The sequence below is a fragment of the Rhinolophus hipposideros genome, assembly GCF_964194185.1.
Source record: "Rhinolophus hipposideros genome assembly, chromosome: 11".
Taxonomy (NCBI): Eukaryota; Metazoa; Chordata; class Mammalia; order Chiroptera; family Rhinolophidae; genus Rhinolophus; species Rhinolophus hipposideros.
The window spans coordinates 68,793,972-68,809,602 of record NC_138057.1 but is presented as its reverse complement, the minus strand read 5'-3'; the positions used below and the strand labels follow the sequence as shown (position 1 = coordinate 68,809,602).

Here is a 15,631-nt window from a genome sequence, read left to right as displayed (position 1 = left end):
AACATATCTAGGAAAATAGATAGAAATATACAGTATAATTAAATTCCTCAATGATTCTTAAGTCAAGCATTTTTTTAAAAGTCAGAGTGGGGAAGCTTTATCATCTTGATATTATACTATTTCCACTTTTAATATTCCTATTGAAACCATCTCAAATGTAAGCTGCCTGAAATCCTTGGTGAAAATAGACTGAGTGCAAAAGAAGGTTGAGGGAAGAGGCTAGAAGAAGACAGAACACGTGAAATGGAGAGAGTAACGAAGAGACACACGAAAACATTAAGTGGCGTAATTTAACTTAGAATCTTGGGACAGAGAAGACTCTCTAACCTTTGGAGAGAGACTTCTGTTACCCATCTAAGAAATGAAACCAGAGACAGCTTCTTTGGGGATTTTATGCGAAGTTCAGCACCTCTGAAACTGTTTCACATAATTCCACATACTTCTTTATTTTTTAAACTCCCTTTTTCCATATAGGGCTTGCCCAAGAAATCCCTTAAACAGGAAGACAGTTCATTCCTTTTTGTGGGGGTGGGAAGACTACCAAGAAAGAATCTAAAGAGAAAGATTAGATTGAGAACCAGGAAGAGGTTGGGCCATATGACTGCATCTCATAGCCAGGCCCTGGGAAGATTGGGGGACAGAGTTCTGGGGAGCAGTGGCTAAGAATCAAGCTGGGTTATTTTAGGTCAGTCAGCCCTGTGTTGCATGGCTCATGGGAGATGGTGTGTTGTTAGTGAGAGACAAGCTCGAATTGGCAGCTGACTGGTTTTGATTTAATTACATAGTGAGATAGTTTCTTAAGAGCATACAACACAATCCTTTCTCCTAAACATGGGTTTAATTTCCAACAAAACACTTCTCCCATAAACAACATGTCGTTTCTAAACTCTTATTGCCATTCTCAGAATTGCTTGCAGCCTTTCAGAAACCCATTATTTTATAATTATAATCAAGACTATTAGGACAGGACAATTTGTGCCCAAAAGCCCATTTACACTCAGAATTGTCACTTAGTACTGTCACAGGGAGGTATCATCTCTATTTCTGTAGAATATGTGGAGAATAGCAGACACTGCCATTTAAACTTTCAATTTCTAAATGGCACGGGAGTTACTGACCTTGTCTACATTATTCTCCAGACACTCCTCTGACTACCCCTGGTAAAACAGCCCAGGGCATGAAGGCAGCTGTGATGTGGAAAGAACGCAGCCCTGGGAATCAGGCTGACTTGATTTCACACCCTAATTCTCTCCCTTCCTTTGGGCAGTTCACTCTTTGCACCTCAGTTTCTTCATCTGAGAAATGACACAGCTACTAGTACTTGCCCATTTCATTGTAACAATTAAATGAATTAATATACAGATTAGAACAGTAACAGGCATGTGCCAAAAGCTTAGCATATATTATAGTGATTAATCCATAGAAGCTGTGAGACCTTGGACAAGTTACTCATCCGCTCTGAGCATCTATTTACACCTCATTAAGATAAGGAGAATGGTACCTAACTCACAAGGAAATGGCAACAATTAGATGAGCACACATGGGGCTCAGGGACTTTGATTCCATTTGATCATCCACTTATTCCACGGGTTTTACTTTGAGTTGAAAAAAATTGATGTCCATAATATTTAGAATGCAGAGTATCTGATCTTATTCCAAGCATCTGAAGAACGCTTAGCTTTTGGAACTTCCCCCATAACTTCTGCGTTCAATCACAGGTTTGTGATTCCCATCAGGAAGTCAGACTGACTGGAGAAAGATACAGCAACCTAAGCATGTTGTTTACAAGAAACCCATCATCCACTGGGCCTGATTTATCCATTGTTAAAAATCTCTAGTCACATGTGTCTTTGATTTGCTTTTGTCCTGGCTCTTATGGTTGTAATCATAATATTGATACTTGACAATAGTAAACATTCCCTTTGGTTAATGTCAATCAAAACCACGATGGTGGGGAACTGGCTGAGAAAATCCACGTTGAGATAACAGTAATAAGCGAAAGCCATGGACATCAGGAGCCCCAAAACTTCAGTGGTCTGTGACTTTCCACCTTGTCTGGAAAGCACAGAGGACAACATTTCCTGTAGAGATGGTTCTTTGTTAACTTGTCAGTTCTTCACCTCAACAGATGTTGTCTGTCTGCCATGTGTGGGCCGTTGAGCTCAGAGCTGAAGAAGCAAAGGATGAGCAGACATGCTCTCTGCCCTCACAGAGCTCTTGTCATTCTTGTGAATTCATGTAAGACCCTCTAGGAACCTGTTGCTGATTTGTAGAAAGCTTATGTAATCCAGATGGAGGTTGGGGTTCTGAAAATACCATGAGTGGAGGCTAAGTCAAAAGGAAATTGTAGAATTACAGTTACAGTGGGCTCACCGGTTGGGAAAACAGCAATTGCTAAAATGTTGTTCGTGGAAAGACCACTTCGTGTTTTTCCTTCCACCACCTTTATAAAGCCCCAGAGGATTACTCACCCATACAAATCACGTTTCTTGAATTGAACATATTTTAAATACTCCGTTTTGTAATGGGTACTAATGCTGATATTACTAGTGCCCTTTCTCATAGGCATGGTGTGGGAATTTAATTAGAAGAGGACCTAAAAATAGCCATTAAAGATAAAATTTATAAGCGGGAAACCTTCTTTTCCTTCTGCAAAGTAACTGTACTATGCCAAGGGCAACCGTCTCTTCAAAAAATGCATGAAACCTGTCTCAATTTCCACTGCATGCTATTGCTTCACACTCAAAGCTGGCCAAAGGAGAAGTGAAACCCCGACAGCTCTGTGCGGTTGACACGAGTCAAGCATTTTTCACTGGACGATGAATCACCAGACAAATGCGTATGCATATGTATATATATGTTATATGTACCAAATGAGTTATTTGGTACCAGATTTCTCTCCATGAAGGCCTGGAGGGAGATTCAAATGTAGTGTGCATGCATACTAAGTTTAACCAGTTAGAGCTAAAAAGTCTGGACAAAGAACAAAACCGGAAAGACAGACACTGAGAGGCAGCTTTAGCATAGTGTTTACCTGTTCTAACTCCAAAGAGACCCCCTGGTGTTTTGGATTTTGTGGCTTTGCAGAAAGCCAACACTCATCTTCACTGCCGTTCCTGCGTGCCTTGGGCTTCACTTCTCTGAGAGTCTAGTTTACTCAAATAGAAAATAGGGTAAAGTACCGCTCTGTAAAGCTGCTGTTAAGTATTTTTCAAATGTCCTCATTGCTTTCTTTAATTTCACCATGCTTGGGGAAGCTGGGTGAGTGTCCTTTTCTGAGAACTCCCTTTTGCTGTGACACACGTTAACCTCAGAGACATTGTTTACTCAGTGATAACATCTACTCTTTTGTAGATGGGGTCATGGAAGTGGAATGATACCTAACAGGAAGCAGCAACCTGAGCTCCCCACCTTATATTATTTCACAATCCCCTGAGGGATTCAATGTTCCATCAAACAACACTCGTTTGATGCAGAGGACAGCTTTACTGCAACTCTTCTGATGTGGTCCCCAGCAGCTATATCAGCCCATACGTTTCTGGGATTGGCAAGAAGAGCTGACCTCCTGAGGTCATCCCACCTCTTGCCCTTCCTCTGGCCCAGATTGTTCATTATGAGACCAGGAAGTTGGACTTCTTGCCCCCATTACTGTAAGTGCCAAATTCAACCAAATTATTTTAATGCTACCTGTATAACAGTCATAACTTACTAGGTAATAAATTTAGAATGACATCAAGTGACAGAATGACAGAGTATATTTTACATATTTGGTTGAAAGATAGTGCTTAATAATGGATATTTCCAGCGTGTTTCTAACAACCTTATTTATGATAAAGGTTTATAGAGAAAACATACAAAACGAGAACTGGATTTATAAAAACAAAAAAATTATTATCAGGGGCTATGAGTTAATAAATAGAACATACTAAGGAAACACCAGGTTGTTTGTAAATATGTGTTGATCAGGTTTCCTTAGGAATCAGTTGCAAGACTTTAAACCTTGTAAGGAAACTGACCTAAAGTGGAGCGAGGGTCTGAATCAGGAGCCTCTGCGTCATCCAGTGGAATGTCAATTATATTCAGCAGAAAAGGGAAAAGTGAGCAAAGACCCAGTTCAGTTGAAACTACCATTATGCTTTGTTTTAAGATAGCTAAACTGTAAGCTATGAGGCTCTTTCCATTCAAAAGCCTCAGGAAAAGAATTACATCCTTTTCTGATCTGACTGGGGCCAATCTCTTAGTTATAATTCAATTTTGCAGGGTAGGATTTGAGTTGACTTTTCCAGCCGTGGACTCCTTAGCTGAGTGGCTGAATCCTCCACCTGCAGGTGCTGTGTTGTAGCCCAGTATCCATTCCCTCTGCACTGAAAACTCCAGGAGATCACCAGTCCTGGGGAGCTCGCGCACCAGTGACTTACGTGCCCTTGGACCAAAGCCTACCATGTTGCAGCATTTAATACTTGTCACTGAACAAGCACTGGGTCCAGCTGGGCCAGAAGCACTTAAGGCGGCTTTCCTTCCTGGGTGGGGGTTGTGGCTAAGTGCTGGCTGCTCTCGGCATCCTCGGTTCCTTCTGGACTCCTCGGTTTGCCATCCAGCAAGGCTTTTCTGAGTCGTCTCCAGAAGATGTGCCGCCCCAGCACGCTGTCCTCCCACTCCAGGTAAGTGTTCCTGCTGAGAAGGCGATACAGCTCCACCTGCTGCCTGAGCAGGGTCTTCTCCACCTTCTGTAGGACGATGAAAATGATACCCGCATGGCTGCTCAGAAACTGCCAGGTCTGGGCAATCTCATACTCAAAGATACACCATCGGCTCTGGATAAAGTGCTGGGACACGACCACAATAACCTTCCGGCTTTTGTGGAAACCTTCCTGGATGATGTTGGCGGCGATGGCCACCCCAGGAATAAAGTCTCTGTAGTGAAGGCAGAGCTGAAAGGGGGGCACCCCCTCCTCCAGGTTCTTTACCAACTCATTCCTCACCCAGTCCTCATCCTGGCTCGAGTAGATAACAAAGGCATCATACGTGCTTTCACCTCGGCCGTAACGTTTGCAACCAGCAAGAAGCATCAGGTGGAAATAGAACTTATAGACCAGAACTGCTACCACAGATACCAGCAGTACAGTGAGAACGGACACACTGATGATAGTCTTGCTCATCTGACAGGTGGAATTCCTAAAACTGAGCACAGGCACACCCTCCATAGCTGCAGGGTTCACACACAGCATTTGTTCCGCTCCCACCAAAAGGTGCCTGTGGTCCTTGAACCACTGCAGGAATCTCAGGTGTTCACAAGCACACGCAAAGTCGTTCTGAGTGAGATTTAAGGAAGCCAGACCACTTGGAAAAGGATGTATCTCTTGCCTCTTAGAGGCCACTATACGGTTAAAACTGCAGTCCAGAACCCGGAGGGCATGAAGAGGTTGATAAGGGAGTGTATCCAAAAACAAGAGGTTGTTGTGACTCATATTTAGCAACTGAAGCTTAGGGAGCGAGGCAAATGCCACCTGAGACACCTGTTCCAGTTGACACTTAGATAGGTCCAGGACGGTCAAGCTCTTCATATTTGTGAAGATGTTGGGAAGGAAGTTGTCCTGAAAAGAATTGCCCGCCATTTTCAAGACCTGGAGGCTGAACAAGCCGTCAAAGATGCCATGGAAGATGACGTGTGTGTTAGTGTAAGAAATGTCGAGGTAAAGGAGGTTTCTGAGTGACAGGAATACGGAAAAGTCATTGGCCTGTTTCAAACTGGAATGCTGGAAATCCAGATGTTCTAGTTGCTCTAAGCCCAAGAAGTTCGAAGCCATGGTAATAGCATCATTGAAGCTCAAATCTAAGTGTTTCAGTCTGGTTGTCCCCAAATCACGGCGAGAACAGCAACCCTTGAACATCAAGCCATTTCGACTGAGATCTAGAAACTCAAGGTTTGGTAGATTAACCTCAGTAAAAGGGCTCAGAACTCTGTTGTTAGTGAAAACAAACTTTTTGAGAGAGGCAAGCTCCAGTGTGGGAAAGTGTTCAAATTTACTGTTAGCCAATTTCAAATATTGCCATTGGAAATCTTTAGGAAGGCCTTCTAGCTTGTTGAAATACAGACTCACCAAAGAAATTGCAGAAACATTTGCCAAACAATTTAAAAAGCCAATACCATCCATTGAGAAATCATCCAAGTATATTAGCCGGAATTCTTCAATGGTCAAATTGCACAGTCCCTCCAAGGCAGAGATGTCCAAATCTTTTATGACTCGTTCATTTTTGAATTCTCCTAGAACCAATCGATTGACTTTCAAACCAGCCAGGCCTTGAAAACAAGTTTTCATTACATCCGTACTATTAAAATTACTTCTCAAAGTCAGTTCATGGAGCTTAATTTCTTTAAAGGCACTTTGTTGGATGAAGGCTAAAGGGTTCAGGGACAAGTCTAAAGAGAGTTTGAATGGGAGCATTTGATGTAAAACCTGCAAGTCTTTGTGATAAATATTTTGGATCTTGTTATTGGAAAGGTCCAAGTGTTCCAGGTCGGGCAGGTTAGAAAAATATTCAGGTAAATTGAAGGAATTGATAAGATTGTGAGCCACGTTAAGCTTCTTCAAGGTTTTCAGGTGTCCGATGGGGAAGTCCTCTAGAGATGCTAGGTTTGTCTCCACAGCCACCAGGGTCTGTAAACTTGACAGTCCAGAAAAGGCTCCCCTGGCTAAACTCTGGATAGGGTTTCCAGTCAATATCAAGGTGGAGAGATGCTTTAGGCCCTGAAATGCATCATCTTCAATTATCTGAATTTCACACCTACAGGGAAAATAGATACAGATTATGTAATAAGTCTGCTCAATACAAAACCCCAAATGGAAACAACAGCCCCAGTCATCTAGCTCTTCACACACAATTTGACATGCTGTATGATGGTGGATAGGCAAAGGCATCAGACAGGACTGACGATGGCATGAACAAACACGAAACTTCACAGCTTTGGTGTTATCATACTAGCCACGATGACAAACTGTTTTTCCAATCACAGTAGGCACGCATGCTAAGCAGACACAGCACATTCATCGGAAGGAAAGCAGATAAAGATAAAAAATTGTGGCACATAAAAACTGTATAGCTGATAAAGGATGTAACGGCCTTGGATCAACTTTAGCCATTCCCTGCCACAGGCAGATGTGATCATAGATCTGATTGGTAGAGATGATACAGATAGTTAGTCATTAGGCATGATAAATGACTGCTGAATGTCAATTTCAAAGATGTAAGAAATTGCACATCAATGTCACAGATATCCTTAATGTTGATAAATTGTTCTCCATGTATGATGGCTAGATATTTGAAAGTTGTCGTTATCATAGGTAAATGTTAGTAACAGGTGATAGGAGTTAGTTTTATGGAAGAAAAGCCTGTCATGAGCGTTTACATCAAAGGAACAGGCTTAGATAAGGGGGATCAAAGCAGGCTTCTCTGAGAACACTTAGACTGAAACCTGAAAGATGGGTAGGGATTAACAAGGAAAGGAAGTGAACAGACAGGCAGATACAAAAGCCTCAAGTTAGTGTGTGTCAACTTAAAATGGAAAAAAAAAATGCCAAAATATTTAAAAATAGCCTTGAGTTAGGCAGCAGCCATCATATGTGGAGGAACCCTGAGAAGCATCTTCTATGTCTGGAGTAAAGAGAGGGACAGGGAAGGGTGTGAAATGAAGTTGTGAAGAAAGGAAGTTACAATAAGGTCAAGGCTTTCAGACCAGAAAAATTAATTTTAATTTTACCCCAAGTGAAATGGAAGCCATGCTTTAGAGAATGTTCATAGATGTGTCCTAGAGACGAGGCTCTTAACCAGCCAACAAACAGTGAGATAATGGTGAACTCTTGCTAGCATTGCAAGGGCCTGTCAGGTCCAGTTTGTAAATGAGTCCTTTCCTAGTCCAACCTGAATGACTTTTGCAGTGTTCCCCACTTGCCTGTCACCTTAAGGTGGTCCATGGGTGTGGGGACAGAGCGGGGAGTGCAGTTTCCAGGCTCTGGGCCTCACATGGAAAGGTGCTCACTCGGGTAGTAAATGGCCATCAGCTGTGGCTAGCTGGCCGTCAGCTATAACCAGTAACCACTAATATAAGTGCCGTGGCTACACTAGCAGCAAATGGGGGCTAGCAAGAAGATGGTGACTGAGCTGGCAACAGCGGATTGCAGTTAGCACGGCAGATTGCAGCCAGCAAGTGAGGTTGGTTGGCAAAGAGAAGTGGACGGCAGATTGCGGATCGTGTGGCTCCTGCTTCCTGTGTCTCCAACCCAGCTACCAATGAGACTGTAGTGGGATGACTCCCCTATCTATGGCTCCGTGGGTGTTCCGTTTTGGCCTCAGCATATCCTGCGTTCTTGTGTGGGGAGTGGGACCAGAAACCCCGCATGCTTCCCTGCATGACAATGGGTAATAAAAGCATTAGATCCAAGATTTTATTATTTATTGGAGATTGGCTAGGTGGCAGTGGTGCAGTAGCAAGAACAATGGAAAAGGGGCCAAGGCATGTGGATCCTGGTGTCTCTGCTTGCCTTTTGTATTGTGTGACCTTGAGAAATTATCTCCCTCTCCGGGCTTCCATTATTATATTTCCTCTGAACAAGGAAGCTAAACTTGGTTATCTTTCAAGTTGCTTTCAGTTATATGATTTTATAGCCCATGATCTTTTGTATATGTCACTCTACGTATCAGGCAAGACTAGAAGAGTCTTGCTGTGTCTCTGTTTCATCAAAGGGTACTTATCATTTTAGAGAAGTAGAGTACTAAGATGAAGAAAATATTTAAGTTGGAAGCAGGGGATGTGAACTTGAATCTCTGGTCTGCTCCCAACAAGCTACATGAACATAGATAAATCATTTAAACTCTCCAAGCCTCTATTTCCTTGTCTTTAAAAATAAATAAATAAATAAATAAATAAATAAGTAAGTAAATAAATAAATAAATAGGTAGGTTTCTAAAGGGGAAAAAAAAGGCTTCCTGGTCTATCGCAAAGCATCCGTAGAGAACTAGTTGAATAACTGTATGTGAACATTATAAAGAATAATGTAAGCAAGGGATATTATTGTACTATTGTTTGTTCTTGCTCTAATTCAGAATCTTCTACTGGTTAGCCAGAGGGGAAGCTGGCCTCTCTGAGCATATATTTATGTCGTCTTAGGGAAGTTCCTTGGATTTGTGGTGAATCAAAGATGAATTATAATGGGCATTGTTTAATGAGAAACTACTTCTTGTTTAAGAAAGGGGAAGGGTTGATCTGTCTACCTCAATACAGTTCTTGACAAAATTCTTAGTAAGAAAACAGAAATGTAGACAGTACTGAAATGCTATAATAATAATAATAATACTTTAATCTTATAAAGTCTCCTTTATAAGGTTTTTAATATATATAGCACGTTAACGTTCATTATCACACTTAACCCTGTGGGGTAAATTTAATCACTCTGCTTCACAGATATTGGAGACTCAGGGAGATGGAGTGACAGGCCTCAGGCCATATGGCTGTAAGTGGTGGAGGAGGACCTGGCTCAGGTCTTCTGATCCCACAGGGCTCCAGGAACTATACCACTGCCTTTAAAATGTCCCATTCCTCCTTTGTTATATTCTATTAATATCCGAGTTAGAGTATAAAACCTCAGGTGCTCACTCTTTTACAGAAATCTCCACTTTAGAAGAGAATTTTCATACTAAGCTGTTAGTTTTATTTTACATAATAAAAGACTTTCCATTATAAAAAGCCTTATATGAAATGTTTCTGTATTTTTCACAAACTGTTACAGGGAATATTCTTTATTCATTATCTAGTCCACTATCTAAATATAGTCCATGATTGTTTAGTAAGTCCCCTAAAGAATTTTAAGATTCAGTTCCCGCCCCCCACCCAGATAATGATGATAACTTAAGCTGTCCTAATGAATGATATACTCCTCCATCAGAAAAGAAAATCTTAGTCACTGTTCACTGCCCACAGCAGATGTTTTCCTTTGATCTTGTCATCTTTCTCCTTGGGTACTTGTATCTTCCTAATTCCCTATCCTCTACTCCAGTTTTAATATTCCAGGCATTATTTGAATCCCACTCAGTTCATGAAATCTGTCTTGCCTACCCACTGCAGAGAATTCCCTTCTTCTGAACAGTACAAGATGTTGTCTCTAGTTTGTATAGAGCTTATCACCTCCCGTTACATATCACTATGCTATCTCGGGTTCAAAATCCAAAATCAAAATCAGGTAATATTTGCTGGATGTCTGCAATGTTCCCAGCACCACATTCAGGATTTTAACACATGAACTCTTTCAAGGGCACACAAGTATGCCCTCCTTGATAAATGGCATTGCATGTTATATATACATCAATATACTCTTGTTTCATAGCAGAGTGCCCAGCAAATGGTTGATAATATCTGCTGATGAAAGAGTTTGAATCAATTGTCTCTCTTGGCTTAAAAGAAAATTAAAAGATAGAACTATCCTTAGAAACTGCCTCTTGTCCGACTGCTCATTTCACAGATTTTGATCTGTGAAACTGAGACCTGGAGATGGGAGGCGGCTTGCCCAAAGATATACAGCAAGTAGACATCTGTTGAATGAAGGAATAAGTGAATGAGACTCCACCCACCAGGCTTTCTGGCTTAAGAATGAAATGATAGAACAATGAACATTTTACCTTGTGCAGTGTCTAAAAGCTTATTCATTCATTACCTGGATAAATCTAGCACCTGCAGTTCTGAGAAGTTGGAGAAGCTATAGGTGTGTAAATGCCTCAGGAGGTTAAAGCTCAGGTCCAGTTTCTTGGTTGACGTGGGGATGTTGCTAGGAATTTTGTAGAGACCCAGCTCCATGCACTGGTAAGTAATGTTAGGAACCACCTGCAATGATCATACATGAGATTCAGTGTTACCCTGCATGGACCTCAACAGACCTGTCCTCTCTCCTAGGCCAGCGTTTGGGAGGCCTCTACTACAATCACAGGGACCAGTCAACCTTCTTTTATCCATCCATCCATCCATCCATCCATCCATCCATCCATCCATCTTTCTACTCACTTCATACTTATAAAACATCTTACTCTACTTGAAGAAGGTAAAGCACCTACCATGTATGCAATGGTCTAATTTCTATAATAATGGCAGCACTTAGCAACAGCAATAGAGTCAAGCGATGAAGAGCTTAGGCTTTGGAGTCCAAAAACTTGGGATTTCACTCCAGCTCTTCCATGTGATTTAGGGCAAGACTTTTATTTTTCTAAGTATCCCCCCATTGGAGACAGCTCTGGGGAGACGGCCAGTCAAGCTGTCCAGCCCTCCCTTAGTCATAGCCCAGTGTTTGCCTGTTGTGTGTGTTCCCTTGGCTTATTGACCTATGATCAGGTAATACAGAAATGGGGAAACAAATCCTTGGAGTGCATGTACGCCAGGGGTGGAACCTAGTAAATAATGTCAAGTACTTTGTACTAACTTAGTTCCTGTGTTGGTTTCTACTATACGTCCCCAAATTCTTTGTAAGCCCTTGTTCTCTAATCTCCCAATCAATTTCTAAATTCTCTGATTTCTTTAGCAAAATGTCTTGCATAAGCCAGCAAATTTTGGCTTTCTGTTGTTTAATATTATATCAATAGAATCTGTTAAAAGGATTAAACGAGATAAGGTATTTAAAGGGATTATCTCAAAGCCTCCACAGTGTAATTGATCAATAGATGTTAACATTTGTTATTATGAGTTGATATTAATCTCTTACTATATGCCAGCATATTTCTTATGTGTTATATATTTTAATTTAATCTTCCGAATATTTTTTTTAAAAAAAGAATTCAAAGAGATAAAATAATATGAAATCCCACAGGCCATACATTCAGGCCCTCACTTCATTTACGTGTCTGCTTAAATGTTACCCTGATTTTCAGTATATGTGCTGCCGTAGTGAGCACAAGGCTACCTGTTTTTTAAATTAAAAATGTTTTCGTTTTGTTTTTTTCAACTATAGTTGACATTCAATATTATATTAGTTTCAGGTGGACAGCATAGTGTTTATACATTTATAGAACTTACAAAGCGATCCCCCCAATAAGTCTAGTACCCATCTGACACCATACAGAGTTATTACAATATTATTGACGCTCTTCCCTGTGCTGCGCTTTATTTACATTCCCGTGACTGTTACCCTTAATAAGAGCCTCAGAGACTCACAGACGGTGCTGTCTAATAGAGGATGGTGCCACGCACTCTTCTTTTATCCTCTTCCACAGGCTGCTTCACCATCTAACATTATGTTGTCCGTGTGATGGCTCCATGAGTATTGTCCATCTCCCTCCCTAGATTGTCAGCTTGGATGGTCTCCCTCTCTGCTACGTCTCCAGCACTCAGAATACAGCTGGGCAGGTGGTCGATACTTAATAAAGATTTGTGGAATAAATAGATGAATAACTGATTGAATGGAGGTTTGTTTCAATCCAGATTGTAGGCACTTTCTGTTTAGTGTTTTGGGCAGTACAAAGACCAGCGTGATATTGCTCCAGATTTCAGTGAGCTCACGATCCAGAGCAAGGGTTAAGGCAGGTGTATAACTCACACTGAAAAGAGCCATAAATATATTTCCTAAAAAAAGAAAAAATATATATATATATTTCCTGTGGTTCAGGAAAGTGGAGATCAGTTCTGGATCCAGGGATGGTAAACAGCTTTTAAGAAAGAGATTTTTTAAGGTGGGTCTTGTAGGATGCACACGATTTGGATACATGGAAAGAGGAAAAAGATGAGTGTGAGTAAGAAGGAGTGCAAAACTAGTTTAGATTAGCTGGCATATGGAGGGAGTGGTGAAACCCTAAGCCAGAGGGGAAGCCAGAGAAGGGGAGGCCTCAAACTTTGTCCTATGGCAATATTTTTAATTGTTTGACATATATAAATCGAGCAACTACTACGTGCTAGGCACGGAGATACAGTGATACAAACTAACAATGATCTTGCCCTCTTACAGATCCCTTTCAAAGGGAAAGACAATGAACAAATTTATATATATACATACATGTATATATATACATATACATGTATACAGTGATGTGGTATAAAAATAAAGCAGCGTAAAAGATTAGAGGCAAATATGGGGATGGGGGTGGCAGTGAGGAGCTCTATATGGGGTGATCAAAGAAGACGTCTAGAGTTGGTGATATTTAAGCAGAGATCTGAATCTGAAGTGAGGGATGAAAATATTTCATCAAATATAAAATATCAAAATATCTCATTAAGCCATGAAGACATCTAGGACAAGGCTACTGAGCATGAGAAATGTGGATAGTCTAAATTGGGGTGTATAGTTTATGTATACACACACACACACACACACACACACACACACACACACACACACACATTCAAGCCTTAGTACCAAAGAAGGAGTCTAAAATATCTTATTAATAATTCTGTATATATTACATTTTGAATAATATTTCAAATATACTAGGTTAAATAAAAATGTTATTGAAATTAAATTCACCTGTTTCTTTTTATTTTTAATGTGTCTACTAGAAAATGTGTCTACTAGAAAATGTGCCTACTAGTTAGTTAAAACTTAGTTAAATGTAGTTACTTCAATTTATTATTAAAGTTTAAATATCGCGTGGGGAAAGTATTATAGGTAGAGGAAGTAGCCAGTACAAAAGTCCTGCCCTAGGAAACAGTTCTGATAGCTGTGGAGCATTATTATATTTTGAAAGAGGGTGATTTGTTAGAACCAAGCCTCACGTTAAAACACAACAACAAACAAAAATGTGCAGAGTGGATTAGAGGAAGGGCAATATGGAGTCAGGAGACCAGTCACTATCCAAGAGTCCAGGCCCAGGGATCTGAGGACTTGCCCTAGATTGACACTGAGGGGGATGGGCAGACTTTGGAGACTGGGACATGAGGAAAGGAAGGGGCCAGCGGCGGGTGTGATTTTATCCAGAGGTGACACTGATTGAAGGATCTCTCTTCATTAATCTTAAAGCAGGGCAATTACATAGAGCAGGAAAAGGACTAATGCTGTGGGCAGGGAATCGGAGGATGAGAGGTCCCTGAAGTAACAACTTCATCTCTGTTATATGTGACAGAAAGTCCACTATTCCCTTTCTGAAATTCGCTCAATTTCAGAACTCAGGCGGGTTACGTTTTTGTTGAGTTTCTGACCCTGCAACACCCTAAATCCCAGAACATTCTCTTGGATCTTTGGTTCTGTCGTGGGCTTCCAAAGCAATTGTGAAGTCCATGCAGGGGAAAAACAAAAAGAGACCCATCATGAATGACATTACAAAACAGATGTCTGGTGTTTCACAAAGAAACCATTGCATTAACTGACATTTTATGTCATTCTTTCTTCCCCCCTCCTCTCTGTATTTTCCTCTCTCTGTCTTTTTCTGTTTCTCTCTCTCCCTCTCTCTTTTTTTCTCTAGTCTCTTTTCTTTTCATCGTTTGGATAGAACTATGACTAGATTCAGAAGTCTGGAACACTCTTAGAAAGTTCTTTCTATTAAGAGGCAAGAAAACATCTTTTTGCTGAGATTCAAAGGGGCAAAGTGACTGCTGGAAGCTGAGTGTACAGACAACCGGTGGAAAGGAATGACAGGAAGCAGACATTTCACAAACACTCTATTGAAGTAGATGTTATTATAATTCTTTTATAGATGCGAGAACCAGTCTCAGAGAGGTTTGATAACTTTTTCAAGTTCACACAGCCCAGAAGCCTAAGAACAGTGATGTTAAGTGGGTCTATCGAACCTAAAGTCCTACATGTGACGCGGTGGTCCCATGGGCTACCTGTTAGTGCCTGGTAACCATGAATTATTTGTCCCTGTGGCTTCTCAAGGCGTTAAGGTAATTTGACCCTGTTTTGCAAACAAAGCTAACCAAAGCCAGCAGTGGGAAGCTCTGGGCAGAGGGAAGTTTTTCAGAAGCAAAACAAAGCACACAGGCAATGAACTCACCCCCAACACGTACCTGCACACAAGGATCCCAGCTCTCCGGTCTCAGGCAGGAGAGAAAGGCCATGGCTGGGATCAGAGTCCCAGCCAGGCGGGTGAGAGGCATCATCCCGGCATTTTCTGGGACTAGAAATGCACCTGTGAGAGCTTGCTAGGCTGTAACCGCCTGTTGGGCAGACTCGGAGGCACTGCTGTTCTCTTTCCCTTGCTCCAGTGCCCCAGGGCAATTACTGTATTCAAAGCAGAGCTGGGTGAAGGGGCAAGAGAGGAAGTGAAAATGCAAGCTTCGCATTCTGGACTTTTGTTTCTCTAATAATTACCTCCCCTTCTCAGGAGGGGAAGTTAGAAGCAGCAGAAGAAAATGTCTGCGTACCAGTGTCTGGAGTCACCACAAGAGGAAGCTGGCTCTTATCCCAGTAAATCATATGACCTCAGTGTTAGTGAACTTAGGGAAATAATCTGATTGGTCACTCTGTGTAACTATCTAGGATGATGGTTTTCCAGTGTTGTTTTAGTTGTGGAAACTTACGGTTAGAGCAGTTTCTTAGGGCTGTCATAACAAAGTACCACAAAGTGGGCGGTTTAAACAACAGAAATTTATGTTTTTCACAAAGATCCGGAGATGAAGGGGTCAGCAGGTTTTATTTCTTTTCAGGCTCCTCCTGGGCTTGTAGGC

At 41.3% G+C, this 15,631-nt stretch overlaps 1 protein-coding gene across 1 annotated transcript; it reads right to left on the bottom strand.

The window, feature by feature from the left end:
- Positions 1–429: 429 nt before the first annotated feature.
- On the bottom strand, positions 430–15,347 carry TLR4 (toll like receptor 4). Its single transcript, XM_081066884.1, has 3 exons — positions 14,972–15,347; positions 10,707–10,873; positions 430–6,786 (listed from the first exon to the last, which is right to left on the bottom strand). The coding sequence occupies exons 1-3, from the start codon at positions 15,062–15,064 to the stop codon at positions 4,503–4,505; spliced, it is 2,544 nt and encodes an 847-aa protein (XP_080923010.1). The 5' UTR covers positions 15,065–15,347; the 3' UTR covers positions 430–4,502.
- Positions 15,348–15,631: the final 284 nt, after the last annotated feature.